Source organism: Leuciscus leuciscus (genome assembly GCF_965113295.1).
Source record: "Leuciscus leuciscus genome assembly, chromosome: 3".
Taxonomy (NCBI): domain Eukaryota; kingdom Metazoa; phylum Chordata; class Actinopteri; order Cypriniformes; family Leuciscidae; genus Leuciscus; species Leuciscus leuciscus.
Window position 1 is genome coordinate 43,269,106 of NC_138727.1, and position 17,795 is coordinate 43,286,900.

Below are 17,795 nucleotides of genomic sequence, written 5' to 3' on the forward strand. Positions count from 1 at the left end.
ATGATAGTTTGTAAAACGACACCTGGCCGTCTATGTTTACTGTAGTAGTACTGCATCTACACGCCCCCATCTGACTGTACGCCTACATAAAGCAGTGCGCTGTGCGTCCGGCGGTGAGCAGCATGATTCTCCACGGGAAAGTGGCTCTGGTCACCGGCGGCGCGCAAGGCATCGGAAGAGCCGTGGTGGAAGATCTCCTGGGGAATGGGGCGAAGGTTTAGCTTTCTCAGATTTCTTTTTTTTTTTTTTTTTTAAATGGACATGTTGCGGATTTATCCAATTAACTATTGGGGAAACTTGTACAAATCTAAACTATTTTAGTTGCCTGTTTTGTGGCGATTTTTCCCCCATTTGATCATCCATCATTTGGTGGCTTTAGTTAGTTTACTTGTTTCAGCGTTACGTTATTAATTTATTTACTCTTTGGAAATTCAGGTTGCATTGGTAGACCTGAACCAGTCTGTGGGAGAGGAATGTAAAAGTGATCTAGATGGTCCGTTTGGAGAGGATAACTGTATTTTTATCCAGTGTGACGTGACGGACTCGGGGAAACTTAAAGGTAAAATCGTACTTTTTACTTATAGGGAATTTATCATCTTCTCTGAGGTTGGAATCGTTTTCTTAAACGAAACAATGATCCACTTCTCATTTGCGCACCTGTATGTGAAGCGCATCTTATTCCTGAACAGAGTCTCATTGTTTGGGATGTTAATTAGGTCATAGTAGACCTTCATAAGGCCCCAGGTCAACATTGAAGAATGTTATAGGTTTTTTGAAGTTTTAACATCAATGCTTTGTCTTTTGTTAATATTTCTCCAAGACAAGGGTTTATGGGTCGGTGGTGAGGAGATTGTTCATTCCTGTTAGACTTGTTTCTAACGACACACTTACTATAGAGTTTAATCAAATGTTTCTTTGTGGAATGCTGCAGCTGCAAGTCAGGTGAGGGCACATGCAGGCTGACACTGGCTGTATTTCAAAACCTAGTGAGCTGCCTACCTGGATTGCTCATTTTGTTTTGATACAGCCACTTTGTACTGCTGTCAAAAGTGGAACTATTGTTATTGATAATTATCAAAACATGAAAACTGTTTTTCTTGCTTTAGATGCCTTTCAAAACACAGTAGAGAGGTTTGGTCGATTGGATATTGTCATCAATAATGCTGGAATCAACAATGAGAAGAATTGGGAAAAGACCATTGAAGTAAATTTGGTGAGTTAACCCTTAAATGCATGAATGTTTTGCCAATCATTATTACATATTCGGGTCTTTAGAGACCCGGATCTATATCTAACACGGATGGATCTCTAACTGTTGCGTTAATATAAAACTCTCCTGCTATAACAATTACAGAAGAATTAAATAAAGCACATTTTGTTACCTTTTGGAGCTTGGAAGGGTTCAGTTTGAGCAGATGTATTATATCATCATCACTCCTCATCAGAACTCCTTTCCCAGTGCATTCAGCATCTGGCCCATATTCGCGATCTCAAACATATTCTTAAAACGATCATTTTCAACATCTTCAAAATCAATATTTTGATCGCTGACAGCTTCTTCACCAGATCCACAATCAAGTGACAGTGACTCTAATATTTGATTGTGTTTAGTACTTGTAGTAAATCACTGAGCCATTTCAAGTTTTGCTGATGATACTTCCTATTCTTTTGTTTTCTGCCTGCGGTAACTATGATTGAAACGTCACTTCATCATTGTGTATCAGACATTGCCACTTTGTAGAATAAAGGTGAATTGCACTTATTCAGTTATCAAAGATTTAATTATTTTAATTAATTTTAATTAATTATTCTATTTTCTGTAAAAAATTTTTTTATAAAAATACACTGTTACACACCTTGTGTCATTAGCGACCCTATACAGTCACTAAAGACCCGAGGTATGCATTTAAGGGTTAAAAATCACTTTAAAAAAAAAAACACAAAAAACAAAACACTTGGATAGATCATGCCAAACTGTTGCATTTCCACTTAACCTCATTTCCTTGAACACATGATTTACACAGATAGTGTGGATAACGTTTTGTGCCTTAAGGGCACAACATTCAACCGCACTTCAGGAAAGGAGTTACAAATTCACAAAACAATACTACACCCCCTGCTTCTAGTCCAAAATATTTCACAATAGTACATGAAATGAAATAATCTACAGATCTTTAATATTATTCATGCCCTGCAGAGTGATTTCATAATGGACATGATGCAGTAAAATAATGTGTATTTATGTTAGTTCATAATAGCAGGCCAATGTCAACATAATCTCACTCTCCTAAGAAAACATCTGTTCACTATGTGCTAGTAGATTTATACAACTGTTTTCTTCCTCAGACATCCGTCATAAAGGGGACATATTTAGCACTAGAACACATGAGTAAAGAGTATGGAAAGGAAGGAGGGGTTATCATCAACGTCTCATCTATGGCAGGTAAGCCACTGATAACTTTATTGTGTGTCTAACATATGTGCCTGTTTTGAAAATGTTAGCCTAAAAGTTCATAAAGAGTATTGTGCTTAAGAAGGTTAGATAACAGTATTTTTATGATCATTAGCAAACTATAGAATGAGTCAAATGTTTGCTCACACTAAAGCAAATATTTGTGTTTTGTTCTGTCTGTTGCCAAGGATCTGTACCGACTTTTGAAAAATTACACAAGCACAATTACACCTAAATAATAAATTACTTAATAGATGTTGTGCAGTTACTGAAGATTACAGATAAATGACTTGCTTGATGATTAAGATGTAAAAGAGTCAAAATCTTTAGAATAACAGGTCATTTGGGCACACCTTTTTTCCAAGAATGTAGTTTTAAATGAACTCATGCAATATGAACAAAACAACAAAAGAGCATGAAGCAAAAAATAATAGCAGTATGCCACAATGAGACATTTTAACCTACAAAAGTATCTGCTTAAAAATGCACTCGGATGAAATGTGATTGGAAATATATACACTCACATGAAATGAAAAGGCTGACAACACAATGAAATGAAATGCAGCTAGCCATGTACAGCATAAACGTGTTAACAATTAACAATGCATGTAAGTTAGTTGAGATTGAATCCAAGAATCATCTTATTGTTAATAGACAGTTTTAAAATAAAATAAAATAGACACAATGTTTTTGTATGATGCAGCAGAATTTGATAAACAAACTTAATACATCCACCACAGTAGGTGGCAGCATTAAAGTTCCACTATTATGCTTTTTCGGATATTGCTTTTTGTAATATAGCTGTTTGTGAATGTAAAAGGTCTACAAAGTTTCAAAGATCAAAATGCATGATAAATGGAGTTATTGTCTCCCAAAAGAAAGAATCGATTCTGAACTGCCTGAAACGAGTCGCCAGCAAGTCCAGTCGTTGATACGGTAAAACCGACACCATCATTACTGTTTGTATCATTGTGTATAAAAGTGCTGAAGAAACCCTCGGAGCTGAAATTCAGATATGGTCATGGCCGTTTCGTTTTTCGACACATTGTAAGAGGTAGACCTTTCACAACAGAGTGGGCCAATTGACCAATCAGAGCAGAGTAGGCTCTCGGAAAGGAGGGGTGAAAATAGGAGAGACTGAATCCTTTATTGAACCATTTCAGACACTGTGAAAAAAGAGGTGATGCAGCAATATATATTATGAGAAAATTCAAGGTTTTTTATTTTTATATTTTTTTTTATATTTTTTTACCTTGGATGCATGTTAACCTATTGTAAGAGACCATGATAGGGGTATTTTAAGTCCAAGACTGCATCAAAGAAGAGCCAGCATAAAGTAAACAAAAACTTTTTGGTAACAGCCATTTCAATAGTCTCTGGGAAACTGCAAAGTGTGAGACATTTCAAGATCTGTCTCACACTAATTATTTACAGTACATTACTGGGACACTCCTTGCTTTGAAGTTGTATAACCCATGTGCTCTATCTTCGCCTTTGTGACTATTCACACAAGCAAATCCAAGTTCACACAAAAAAAAAAAAAAAAAAAAACTTGTATTTGTATTTAAGCACCCCAGAAGATGGAAAAAAATGCAACCGTAAATCAACAGCATAACTATTATGACAACAAAGGGAAGGCGATCCATCTTCCATCAGATACCTGTGTTGTGGTGACATTGAGTTGTTTGGACATAGACAAACTGATTCTGGGCACTGTTTTGAAGATATGAATATGATTTTGTATATATACGTGTGTGTACATGGTGGATGATGAATGTTGCTTGCTTGGCTGACAGTGAACTTGTTATAACCCCCAACATGCTCCACAACTTTTTAGACTTTGGATTTAAAACAGCCTTTTCATTTCCCTGAGAGCTGGGATAAAGGATGGTTTATTTCCATCACTGCATCTCAAGTTTCTACCTAATGTAACACAGGTGATTATCCTTTTTTTGTGAGTGGAACAACTCTCACTTTGTGACTATCTTAATGGAATTTATTTTCTTGTAACTGGAGATTTATACTCTTTTGAATTTTGTTGAGGGAACTCACTTTCTCTCATTGCCCTCACTTCCAAAGCGGGAAGCTTGATATTGTTGCTGTTTAACCACACATTAAATTGCATAACTTTGTGTAAGAAAGAAACGTTAAGACTAAGTTAAAATGCCTGCTTCACCAATCAGTATTATGTTGACAGTACATCAAATAATTATTCATCAGAAACCAGGAAACATAATCATTTATTATTGTAAATAAAGATTTTGTCTTATACCTGTACATGTTTTCATTATTGCTGTGAGCAAATCTCATAAACTGTGAGGAAAAAAAGGTTTCCCTGAGTTGCATCAGATCCAGTTTCACATCCACAAGTAGCAAATGCAATAAATTAAACAGAACTGATAAGGCTATAAAAAGAACATTATAAATATAATATGAATTATATGATTATGATTTGTCCTCAAACCATCCCACAGAACAGCATGGAGCAAAAGTAATTTTAGTATTCGATATAGAGATCTCTATTATTCAAAATGCATTACTCTTTTGGGAAATAGATAATAATCATATGCATCTGGTTTTAGAGCATATAGGGGGCGAGAGCTGAAATAAGTAACTTACCACGCTGAATGGAAACATGTCTTTGTAGTAAGACTTCATTGTTTGGTTTACGTTTTATTAGGATCTTCCCCCTTAATTAACATGTTTACTGATAATAAATATTTCTTGGCGACTGTCTCTGAGATGTTAAAACAGCCAGAATGGGGAACAGAGCCTTCAAAGTGGGTTATTCTCTGGATGTGCATTACGGTTGTGTTTAGATTTGTTCATCCAGAACACACAAGAATTGTTTAATTGTAAATACTGTCTCAGCTATTTGCCCCTGGCGTCCCTTGGCTGCCTCAGTTTGATGCGGATTGTAAATGTTGTTTATTATAACAAAACCTCAACGCTCTAAGGAAACATAGTTCTATTTGACTTCTCCAATAACTTTTCACAGAAAATACAATTTATGTTTATTGCAATATAATCGTTATTAATATTCATATATATTAATATTCATTGTATTGGGAAAAATCCAGGTGACTTTTCCACTGAAATTTGTATTTTCATATAGGTCAATAAACAACCAAACTGCACTATAAAGTTTAAAGCAGTAGTTTAGGAAATTGTGTTTCTAAAGAGCCACTTTAGTTTAAACAGACTCAACAGCCATTAGGATTTTCATACTTAAAGGAGAAATCCTCTGCCTTGGAAGATCCAGACATTTTCCATGACAAAGGAATTGGAATTCCTTCACAGGCTTCGTTTTACTACAGCCTCAATAAGATGAAAACATTGCGCTTTCCTATAACAGACTGTGGTCGGTTACAAAAGTTTTCATTCAGTCACATGGGATGATAATGTTGTCATGAACGTTAAATAAATAGAAATAATGCTTATTTTAGCCATGTACTCACCTTCATGTTTCAAACCCATGTGTCTGTGGGGGGAAAAAAAGAAGATATTCTGAAGAATTTTCACACAGCTCTTTTACATACAATGACAGTTCATAGTGATCTGTTCCAAAAAACTTGAAAATAAAAAAAAACCAGCCAAAAAAGCACCATGAAAACAGTCCATATGACTCATGTGTTATATTCCACTTCTCAAATGTATGGGGAATATATTAAAATTGTAGTCGTTATTCCCTATCAATGGTTGTAACTTGGGAACTGTTGAGTCAACGAGTTGAACTAGAGCCAATCCAACCAAATGAACAAATCCTGATCTAGTTCTCGAGTTAAATTCACTGACATAATGATTCAACCGCAGTTAACATCTCACTCATCTCATTTCTTCTGAAGTGACTTAAATTTTGGCCTGTTGCTCACACAAATACCATATGGTTTTAGAATACTTGGAGTATAATGCTCAAGTCATGCCTTTATGGTGCATTTCTGGAGCTTAAAAGACATGGTCATATGGAAAACCGGGGGGGAATTAATGTTTGTTTTGTTTTTTTCCCAGCATTTCTCCATTCTCCTCACCAGCCAGTGTACACAGCAACAAAGTATGGTGTGATTGGATTTTCACGAGCCATAGCTGTGAGTACATCAATCCTGTCTCATCAGTTTACCCTCAGTAAAGTTTACCGTAACCATATGTAAATCCTTTCCCTAAAATATGGTACATTCCAGCTGTCTACCAAACTGGCGGACCCAGTGCGGTTTAAACAGCCCAGCTTTTCCCCCAAGAGAGAGTACAGTAGTTGTGTTTGCTCACAGATAGGATCTCTTACTTGTGTGTGTTGACACATTCTTTGCGCTGTGTGTGTAATTTAGGCTGACCGTGTTTGGACACGTTTTGTTGTCGGCAGGACGCATCTGAACAGGGCAATTATGGAGTGAGGATCAACACACTGTGCCCAGCCTTTGTGGACACCCCACTACTTCGCACTGTGGAGCATGAGGAAACAATGGGCAAGTTTGTCAAGTACAAAGATGAATTCAAACAAAGGATCGACAAGTATGGCGTCCTAAAGTAAGCTAAACTCAGTTGAACTACCTGTTTCTTCTGTATGGGATTGTTTTAGTAGTTTTGCTTTGTTTGTTGTATTCAGTCCCTTGAATAAGTGAAGTATTGTTAGTGCAGACAGCAACAGTGTTCTCTAGAAAATGGCACAAATATGTTTCTAGTCCAGACCTTTACAGTTCTAATATAAATAGCAGATTGAATGCTTTCAAATCTTTAACCCTGCCTTGAAATGTAGACATACCGTTTTGCACCACCCACAGATTAAATGTGGATTATACCACATGTTTTGCTTGCACTATTTTTGACATGTGCTTAAATTTTAACCAAATCAAACACCTCCACCCCAACTAATCATCTACAGTATTACATAGATGATACTTTATTTCATGCCTCTGCATTTTGCCTCACTCGCACTATTCTTCTGGTGCTGGTGGTGTATCTGAGGATGTTTTATTATTTTTTCCCTCTGAAATGTCTGTTATGTGGTATCTGACTGTCTCAAACTCTGTAGACATAATGAAGGATGTGTTATTTGAAGTTACAGTATGTTGACAAGAATATTAGGCCAATGTTCAATGTAGACAAGAGGCCAATAGACTGATTTTACAACACAATAAAATGATTCGCCTTGTTATATCAGAGTGTTTGCATTATAAAAATGCTGAAATGTGTTAATTTCACTAAATGCTACAGGACAAAAGAGTAAAATGATGTTGTGTCTGTGTGTATATCTACAGACCATCTCTTATTGCTGAAGGAATGCTGCGAATCATAACAGACGAAAGCCTAAATGGAGCCGTGATGAAGATAACCTGTTCTAAAGGCATTCACTTCCACACCTATGAGCCTCTTTCAGCTTGAGAGTGATGAACAATCAAGCCAGTCCTGTTTATTCCTCACCAGAACATTTATTTTATTGAAGTCCAGTGCAAACACCTGGAAATAAATAGGGAGGGTATAGATTTTGTAAGAGGACAGTGTTTCCTGTTGATCATTTATCATTTTTGAAAATCAAAAAGGACTGCATACTGGTGTACAGGCCTCTTTCTAAACTTGTTTGTTTTTTGTAATGCCCTTGAACATTATTTTTACATTACTGCCTTAACTGTGAGTAATTGCTTTTGAGAAAAAAAGAAGAAAAAAAATCATATTTATTACTAATTCATTACTGTTTTATGGCTATCATACCTCAATAGTGCTCAACCAACCTTTTTTGTTTTGTTTGTTTTACATATATTTAGATATTTGTGAGAGAATATCCAAGGTCTTTAATGTATAAATCAAACAATAAACTTCTGAAAACATAAAGCAAATCATTTCTTTATACATCTGTTTTCTTTATTTGTTTCTTGCAGCTAAATTGCATAGTCTCTGTTTTACCAAAACGTAACCTAAAATATACTTGTCGTCTTGTAGACTTGGGGATTAGCTCCTGTATAAAATGTTCTTTTGTATACAATGTTCTTTTTCATTTCATTTCATTTGTTTACACCTTTTCCTGCCTAATTTATAAGTTGCACTGTTCTGGAATGGAAAACCAGAAACAAGTGTCACCTGGCAGCTGTGTTTACATCCATGAAGTCCTTATGTCCAGGAATCTGCACATTTGCCTCCGCTTACCGCATTACCAGAAATAGATGAGCCCTGCAATTTTAAATTTGGTAACACTTTATTTCGATGGTCCACTTTAGACATTCTACTAACTACAAGTAACTTTGTAGCTGCATGTCAACTGACTATCATTAGAGTATTAGACTGTCAGCTTTATCAGCCTGATGTCATGAAATGTGTCCACGCATTGTATTTATTGTGTTTAAATTAGTTTTTACGTGCATATGATACGCACTTATGGCGTGTAATACAAATGTACCCCACACCACTAATCCTACCCAAGGGGTTTAGCCTGCAGTGCATATCATATGCACGTAAAAACTAATTTTTGTGTATAAATTTCACGATAAACACAATGCGTGCTAATGGAGACACATTTCATGAGATTGGGTTGGCTTAATATTTGTTAACTCTTTATTTCGATGGTCCACTTTATACATTCTAACTACAAGTAACTGTGCAACTGCATGTCAACTAACTCTCATTAGAGTATTAGTACACTGTAATATTTGTTAACTATTTCGATGGTCCACTTTATACATTCTAACTACAAGTAACTTTGCAGCTGCATATCAACTATCATTAGAGTATTAATAGACTATACTTTATATCTGCTAACACTTTATTTTGATGCTCCCACAACCATATAACCCTAACCTAACAGTCCACTACAGTCTACTAATGCTCTGAGAACTAGTTGACATTTAGTTGCAAAGTTTATTATAGAATGTCTAGTGTCCCATTAAAATAGTGTAACATTAAAATTTAGTTAACAGGCAAAGGCTTCCTCCTATTTTCAGCAATGCCGTTTCATTCTAACAGGCTGTTTGATATACACTGTAAAGAAATCCACCTGCCTCATTTCAATTTAAATTATACTAAACTTACTTTTAAAAAAATCTAATTGAATCTTGTATAACTTAAAGTAAGAGTAAGCATATGTTGTCATGATTTATTGATCATACATTTTTATAAAAATAAATATTTTCCATGAACTTTCCATAAATGCAGTCAAAACAAAAACATATTAATTGCAAATGGTGCCGTAATGGTACATATTGTGACATGGAATGCATCCCTTTATCTTGATCAATCAAAACATGACTTATCTGTTTTAAGTACTTTAGGACTGTACAGTCACCAAGTCTACACTAAAGTAGTTTCATAAATAAAATAATGCCCTAGTTGGTTCATAAGGGTTCAATTTGACAAGAACAGTTCTAAGAGTGTCCGACTATTTCGCAGATGAGAAGAAACTTTTTGCATAATCACTGTAACTTTACAAATTGTGATGAAACATCACAGAGATTACCAAGAATGTGACTCTTCTTGATATGACAGCAGATACAGATATGAAAGTCTATGAGGGCTGCAAGGAAGGGAGATGTTTGAATGATGACTATTTGATAGTCAGAGCTAGTCAAGAATCTAGAATGTTTTCTATATTCTACAAACATTTCCTCGTTGAATTCTTGTAATAACCACAAACGTGTTTTCATCATATAATCATACAAAAATATGTATGCAATAGTTTCGGTAACGCAATAAACAAACAAACAATACACAACACTTAAACCTGGTATACGTTTACATATTTTGTTCATGATCACAGTAACTAATGCTAACGTACAGAATCTTTTTGTATAACGCACTTGTTGTACACATAGGTTGTGGGACTTCTCCATTATGTCTTAAAACTAGGCAAACAACTTTTATCACTAATTTGAATAAGAGGAGACCAGATGAACCAGGCCACTGAGATCTCAGTGAAGGCCCTGAGGGGTGGGGTGTGATTACAGGTTAAACAGATGAGAAAGCTTGGGTAATCACTATAGTACCTCTGCCCGAAAGATATGCAGCTCGGTTAGCAGGAAGTTGTGACATGGGATAAACGGTGTGTTGAATGACTTGCCTCACTGTGTGTCAGCTGGGTGTAATCAAACACAGTAAAATATTAATTGAGTTGTTTTTTTTGTTTGTTTTTTATTCCGTATTTTCAGACTGAAAATTTCCCAGTAAGTACTGAACTTCCAGTGGCCTTGGTCATTTCCTGACCCTGGTGCGTTTAACTCGTGTTCACTTTGGCAATCAATGTGCAAAGGGATTCATTACAAAGCAGCAGAAATTTTCTTCCACTGAAAGTTTCATTGTGTTTTGAAACTCCCCCATGAGTAATCGAGGTTGAGTGCTTCCTTGTGTCTTCAACATTTAGTGTGATCTGCACAGGTTTAGCTTTTGGTCACCCAAGGAACTTTAACACATGCATTTGGTGTAATCTTATAGGATTGGGGGGTGGGGTGGGGTGGGGGGGTTGAACATGAAAAGGTGATAATTTGATCTGCCACACAATCTTCAAAACATCATCTAAAAGTTATTCATTTTACACAAATAAAGTCTTAATCTCTGACAGCGTGTTGATAGTTTAGTGGCGCCCCCTTCAGGACAAAATCCAAAACAATTCTCATATATATATAATGTATGTATGTAATGTATGTATGAAGAACCATTAAATTATTTTCCAAAACATTATTTACTTGCATTTCTCTATCAAAACAGAAAGAACCACTACTGAGAAACCATGTTAGACAGAAACTGCTGGTCAAGTCCAAAACAAATGTTCTGTGGAAAAATAAAATAGTTTAAATCAAATCTTTTTAAAACTGTGTCTAATTGAAATATTCTGTGAGGCTGCTGTTGTGTCATACTGAGTCACACAGTCTGTGTGGACTTCTGGACAGTACCGCATTCTAACAACATCTGTGAACATTTGTGAGCACTTCATGCTTACATTACTGTAAAAGTATATTGTTGGGTATCAGATCCAACTAAGGATTCAAACTCCAGTGTTTGTATACAACATTGCTAAATTCTGCTTTTCAAATAGGCCTTCTGTTTGGGGCATTAAAGGCAAAAAAAGCAAACACTGAAGCAAAAAAGTTATTGTGGAAGTTGCTAAAGATACAAATTGTACTGTGGATTATCATTTTGTTAGAGATTACTGTATTTCACATGCATCTCTTCGGGAGTTTCATATTGTGCAGATGTCTAGACCCACTATACTTCGCTGTTTATTTGCCTAGATGCTTTGTGTGTAATTCTTCAGCAATCCTGGTGGGGCTTAATGTTTCAAACATCGTTTACAGCTACAAGCAACTGTCACCCAGGACAAATTACAGAGTGGGCCGAGGGGGCTATAGTACCCCCATGTCTCTGACTATAAGCTAAGGGACTCACAGTGACCTGACAGCAAGAAATAAGCCATTTAAAAAGTAAAATGGAAATAGACCAGTGAACAGCACTTAAATGTGTGCCAGCACTAAAAGTACCTTCTAAATATTTTATTGCATCAAGCAGTTCTCATTGCTATTTCTCATAAATGCAAAATGTTATTTTCTATCACAGACCAAATTTTAAAATTGCAGTGACCTCCTCACTACGGTATTCAGTACATATAACTGCTCACAGAATTTCTTCCAAATGACAGATTAAAATGACTTAATCACTATGAGTCACTATGCTCCACCGTTTTCTTTTTTTTAAGAATCTAATTTTTGGGTCACACTGACCTTGGTCTGAGGTAAAACAAAACTAGAATAGAGTATTTGCAACACAGCAAGCTAAAAGCTGTGATAAGACACACCCCTTCACCTCAGATTAAATGGCATACAAAACGTCAGGCCGGCCTGCATATTCTCTAGGATGCTTCACTCAGCTCGAGTTAGCTGGGGGCAAAGCCTGCATCAGCACAGGACAGGACAGGATCGAGAAAGGAATAGTGTAAAAAAACACAGCCAATTAACTGCTGGTTTTGAAACATTTAATAGTGTTATGGTGCTCCTACTTTCAAATCTATTACTGGGAAAAGGTTTGGCCTCACAGATTTGATAGGTTTTGCTCGATGAAGTGTTGCATTTATATATATATAAAACTTATTTTTACACAACTTTTTATTTGGCAGCAGGAAATAATAATAATAAATAAATAAAAACATTTCAAAAACTTTAAATATTATATCATATTATCCCTATTTATCCCTCTTACTGATTTGTATTTCAATTTATGCATATGATTGCTTCATGTTTTATTCAATTACTTTTACTTTCTGCAGAGAAAAAAAAAGAAAAAAAAAGAAAATATTGATTATTTTGTATTTGAATCACTTTCCAGTAATTAATTAAAGGGGTGGTTGATTATGATTTCACTTTTCTAACTTTAGTTAGTGTGTAATGTTGCTGATTGAGCATAAACAACATCTGCAAAGTTACGACGCTCAAAGTTCAAAGCAAAGGGAGATATTTGCTTTTAAAGAAATAGCTTTTTTAAGGACTACAACAAATGGCTGGTAGGGACTACAGGACATTCCTCCCGGGTTAGTGACATCACCAACCCTAGAATTTACATAAACCCGCCCCCGTGAACGCAATTTATAGATTATCATGACAAAATATGCTAATCAATGACTAGAAGATAACTAAGCTACATAAATTCATCAACTATCCATTCAGAAATGTTGTCTATGTTGTAACTTCTTCTTGAGTCTCTCCATCTTTCTCTGACTCCGGTTTGAACCTAAAAGGATAAACGTTTTTGAAATTTTCAGTGCATGTCTGTGTGAGGTAAAAGGACACAAGTTGTTGAAGCTCCGCCCTCTGTGCCGGGAGCAGCAGCTCATTTGCATTTAAACAGACAGACACTAAAACGGTGCGATTTTGCTCACCCTCAAAAAGTGACAATTTTAACATGCTTTATAAAAATATATGTGGGGTATTTTGAGCTAAAACTTCTATGGGGACATCAAAGACTTATTGTACATCTTGTGAAAAGGGCATTATGCCACCCCTTTAATTAAATAAATATTATAATTATTACAAATATTATAACTATTATAACTAAATTAATCTTCAAGTAAATACACCATCTGTAGCATGAAATCACACACACACACACACACACACACACACACACACACACACACACACACACACACACACACACACACACACACACACACACACAAACACACACACAAACACACACACACACACACACACACACACACACACACACAGTTAAAGAGGTTTTAAGTGAAAAGTCACAAAATAGCTGAACAAACATATAAATGATTTCTAAGAAGGAAAAATCTAGATGACCCAAAAGTGTCCTCCCTTGTCACAAGGAAGAGGAAATGTGCAAACATGCCATTATTGTTGGCAGAGAGGCAGACAAATATGAGATAAGGAAGAGGTGTTTAGTTCATATATTCTTTACAGACTATGGTGGGAAAATTGAACACAATATTCTATTTTCTGCCAGTTCCAGGAGTGCATACAGGAGATATCTTCAATGTAAACACAGCAGGAACAGTCTCTTGGGATTGTGTCTAGGCATTGTAAACTCTGCTGCTTTTGCACACATTGCCAAATACTGCATGACCAGCCTGATATTTGAACAGAGCGTCTGAGATCTTTATCCTCAGGTGATGAAGACTAACTTCTAAATAACTTCTAAAATATGTTTAGCACAGATACAGAATAAGATATATACAGCATAGAGAGCGACTTGTGGATAGTATCACTGTGTACATTCCCATTGGTGTTGCTAAGGACTTGAGACTCAATCAGCTCGCAGATTTACCAAGCGCCCCTATGTTTATTTTACATCAGGAGAGCCAAGTGGCCCAAATACTTGCCTATGTGCTCGTTTCTAATGATAAGATGTTATTGTAGGGCTTCCCATGAGCATGTGAAAACTGTTTTGACTGGCAGGCAATGAGGTCTTGGCGGCTGACCAAGGATAATAACTCGGCTCCTATTGGCAAAGAAAATAAGCATTGAGAGTGGTGTAAATTTGTAATCAAGAGACTCGGAGGAAATTCTTTTCGGAACAAAACAATGAAATAAAATGAACGCTAATTTAAGAGGTTAGCAAAAGAGACTCCCAGAGAAAAAATATATTTAGCCCTTGAGGCAACATAAACATGTAATGCAGTTAGCTTTATATTATTATTTTAAAATGTAAAAGAAAAAGAAAGTACAATCAACTTGGATGTTTAAGTCATTTCAACTTAAATTACATTAAACCGACTTAAAAAATTTTTATTGTATAACTGTTGAAAATGGTTTAACTTATTTTGAAGAGTTAAAGCAATGTAAAAACATGTGTTGTCAAATGATTGATCATATAATTTTCTACAGTTTTATATCTGTATATATTGTACTTTAAAGTCTCACTAAATACTCCGCTAACAAAATATGTTCTAATGTTCTTTGCTTACGTCCCCCTTAAGTTTTGAAAACGTTATTTCTGACTGCTCTTTGAACATTCAAAACATCCAAGTTTCAAAATGTTTTTTCTGGTTATGCGAACATTATAGAAAACATTAAGAGTATGTTCCAATTTGCGAATGCAATTTTTTTTTATGTTCTCTAAACATTCTGAAACAAGAAGTAGTCATTTTAATAACAAAAAACATAGACGAATGTCTACCTAAAATGTTTCAACAATATCTAAATAACTTTTTTTGTGCTAACGATTTGAGAATGTTATTAAAGCCCAGATAACCTTGAACACGTTCTATTAACATTACATAACTTTGAGAGAACCTTGCCAGAATGTTAGCTAAAATTCTGAGAAAGTTCCTTGTAAGCTGGGTAGCTTTTAATGTATTAAAAACTCACATCAGCTTCATATGGCTGAAAGTCAAGTAAACTCATCTGTGATTCTAATTATATTTCTTTTTCATTTCACTTTCTTCATCTCATTTACTTATGCCCTCCAACCTTTAAAAATGCTCTCATTAACTTGAGTGATTAGCTCAATTAGCCTTGTGCTCCACAAGAGGTGCAGATGCCGGCATGTCCGCGACAAACCAATCAGGAAGGTAAAGAGTTCATAGACATGCTAATTAGGAGTGAAAATGAACCTAATGTGTAGGGATATGGAATGTAATGGAATGAGGGGAGCTTGCATAAACATACACGCTTTAAAAAAAGAGGAGGAATGCAAAAAGTGTTCCCTCTCACCCACTTCACCAAGTTGTTTCTCTCATCTCCCCCACCCCTCTTTCAGGACAATGATTAATGAGAGCAGGGGATTACAGCAGCACTGGAGAGCAACGGAGCCGTGCTCCCAGTGGCCAATCAACAGAACCTAACGACACATTCATTATGAATGGATCCCTGTTCTCATCTTTCATTCCTTTTTTTTAAATAAAGTCCCGAGCAGGATTATTATTGCAATCATCAGACCTGGTCTAGTCTGCTTCTTATTCATATCATTGCAACACATTACATCATGGTCCAGCTCCAACTCTCCAGTTACAGTAAAAAAGCAAAGCAAAGCAAACAGATTTTATTTTATTTAGCTTGATTAATCGCTTTGTCTTATTTGATAGTTTTGAGGTTGATTTGATGTCAATATCATTTTTTGTTTTAAAGCTGAGACCAAACAAAATGACTGCTGAATGCTGAATGAAGCCTCGATGAATATTTTATGAGCCTAATAAAATGTAAAAAAAGATCCATTAATTTTTAGCTCCATAGCAAGGCCATTGACTAAATTAAGAATAAGTTCTGGTTCATATTGCATGTTTTTTTGCAAGAACCATCTTCTCATACAGGATGAGACCACCTGACCGACATGTATCCTACTGTAACTGTACACTATATGCTCAGCAATCTACTGCTTTTCCTGCAGTTCCTGGACGTCAATGTTGAATTTACAGTCGAATTTGAACCACTGAATTTGTGGAAGCGAATTTGCAAAGCGAAATAAAATGGACCGAAAAATGCCTGTTGAATATTATAGGTTGTATTTTTAATCAGTTTGAATATTTTGGAAGTGAAATATGAAAGATGAATATGGATTATTTAATTTTTAATAATGAAAATGTGTTTGAAATGTTTTTAATTGAAATATTCACATATGTTGAATTTCAGCCCATAAAAATGCAAGCCCTAAAAATACAATGCATTAAAATGCAAGCATGGTTAATGTAATGCCTATTTTTTTTTTTTCAAGTAGTGCAATTCAAAAGGCTTATTTTTCTTCCATCTGACGTAACGTAAGAAAGTGACAGAAACCATGCGAAATCAGACTGAAACAGATTTCCATAAATGCGATTTGAAAAGGTTTTCAAACCACTTTATGATTGTAGCTCAAAACGGATTCCTAAAAATTGCGTGCATGATTTTTTTTTTTTGCCATTCACACTTGCTAAATATTATAGTTTAGCAAGTGTGAACTTGCCAGTCTGAACAAGGCTTAAGTGGCTCAAAGAATACACTTTTAAGTACCCGGTATTCCCAAAGTTCTCACTCTATAAATCCAGTTTATAGTTAGACTGATTTTAAAAAAACAAACAAAAAAACTAAAACAAACATCTACTTGACGTGGCTACTGAGAAACTTGCATGCAGTCTCAAGGAGACAGCAGAGCAAAGGTTAAAACAAAAAAAGTCTTTCCCATTCACATCTGGCCCCAGCCAGAGGCCTGTTGATTCCACAGGGGGTTTCTGGGGCCCAGGTTATGATGTTATATAGCAGAGTTGGTATATGGGTCAATGAAATGTTCACACTATGAAAAAAAAAAAACTTAAAAAATGTTGCTGTATACCAAGTTCTTTGAAATGTTTGGTTTTGGAAAAAAATCTAAAGTTATTCAAATATTAATAAAAATGAAAGCAGTTCTGTTAAAATGCAGACAGCAGCAAAACCCATATTGTGGCTAGTGGAGACATTGTGCATCCCCTTCAGTTTAGTGAGGTGAAACTGTCCACTGGACACACATCAGTTCCCAAAGAATCTCTCTGAGAATCTCTTTCAACTCTCACTGCTATTCAATGTACACACACACACACACACACACACACACACACACACGAAAGTCACAGGTATGCTGACTAATCACACAAACACAAGCACACACTCTCCTTCAACATAATTACAGCGGTGATCTGACCTTTCTTTTCCTCTCCATGACTGCTTTGTGTCCAATTTATCTCAACAGAGCAATTCCCATTGTGTCTGCACAGTATATATAGGGCACTGAAATGAAAGTCTGGAAGAACGACCAGAGGTCAGTGTTGTCAGAGAGAAAATCCACTGATGAAAAACAGTTTTACATCATTGCCTTGTACAGAAATATGAGAAGGGTAAAGCTGTCCTGTGAGACCAACAAGTCAGACCTCTGATGTATTTTTGTGAGACATCGCTAGGTC

General features: G+C 35.7%; 1 protein-coding gene across 1 annotated transcript; it reads left to right on the forward strand.

Moving 5' to 3' along the window:
• The first annotated feature begins 61 nt into the window (after nucleotides 1-61).
• hpgd (15-hydroxyprostaglandin dehydrogenase) lies at nucleotides 62-8,281 on the forward strand. The gene is made up of 7 exons (XM_082163273.1): nucleotides 62-215; nucleotides 436-559; nucleotides 1,107-1,213; nucleotides 2,347-2,443; nucleotides 6,461-6,537; nucleotides 6,810-6,973; nucleotides 7,705-8,281. The coding sequence occupies exons 1-7, from the start codon at nucleotides 123-125 to the stop codon at nucleotides 7,826-7,828; spliced, it is 786 nt and encodes a 261-aa protein (XP_082019399.1). The 5' UTR covers nucleotides 62-122; the 3' UTR covers nucleotides 7,829-8,281.
• Nucleotides 8,282-17,795: the final 9,514 nt, after the last annotated feature.

Coding starts and splice junctions, on each gene's coding strand:
- hpgd (XM_082163273.1), top strand. CDS start 123: ATGATTCTCCACGGGAAAGTGGCTCTGGTCACCGGCGGCGCGCAAGGC. Junction 216..435: donor TCCTGGGGAATGGGGCGAAG/GTTTAGCTTTCT, acceptor TTGGAAATTCAG/GTTGCATTGGTAGACCTGAA. Junction 6,538..6,809: donor GATTTTCACGAGCCATAGCT/GTGAGTACATCA, acceptor TGTTGTCGGCAG/GACGCATCTGAACAGGGCAA.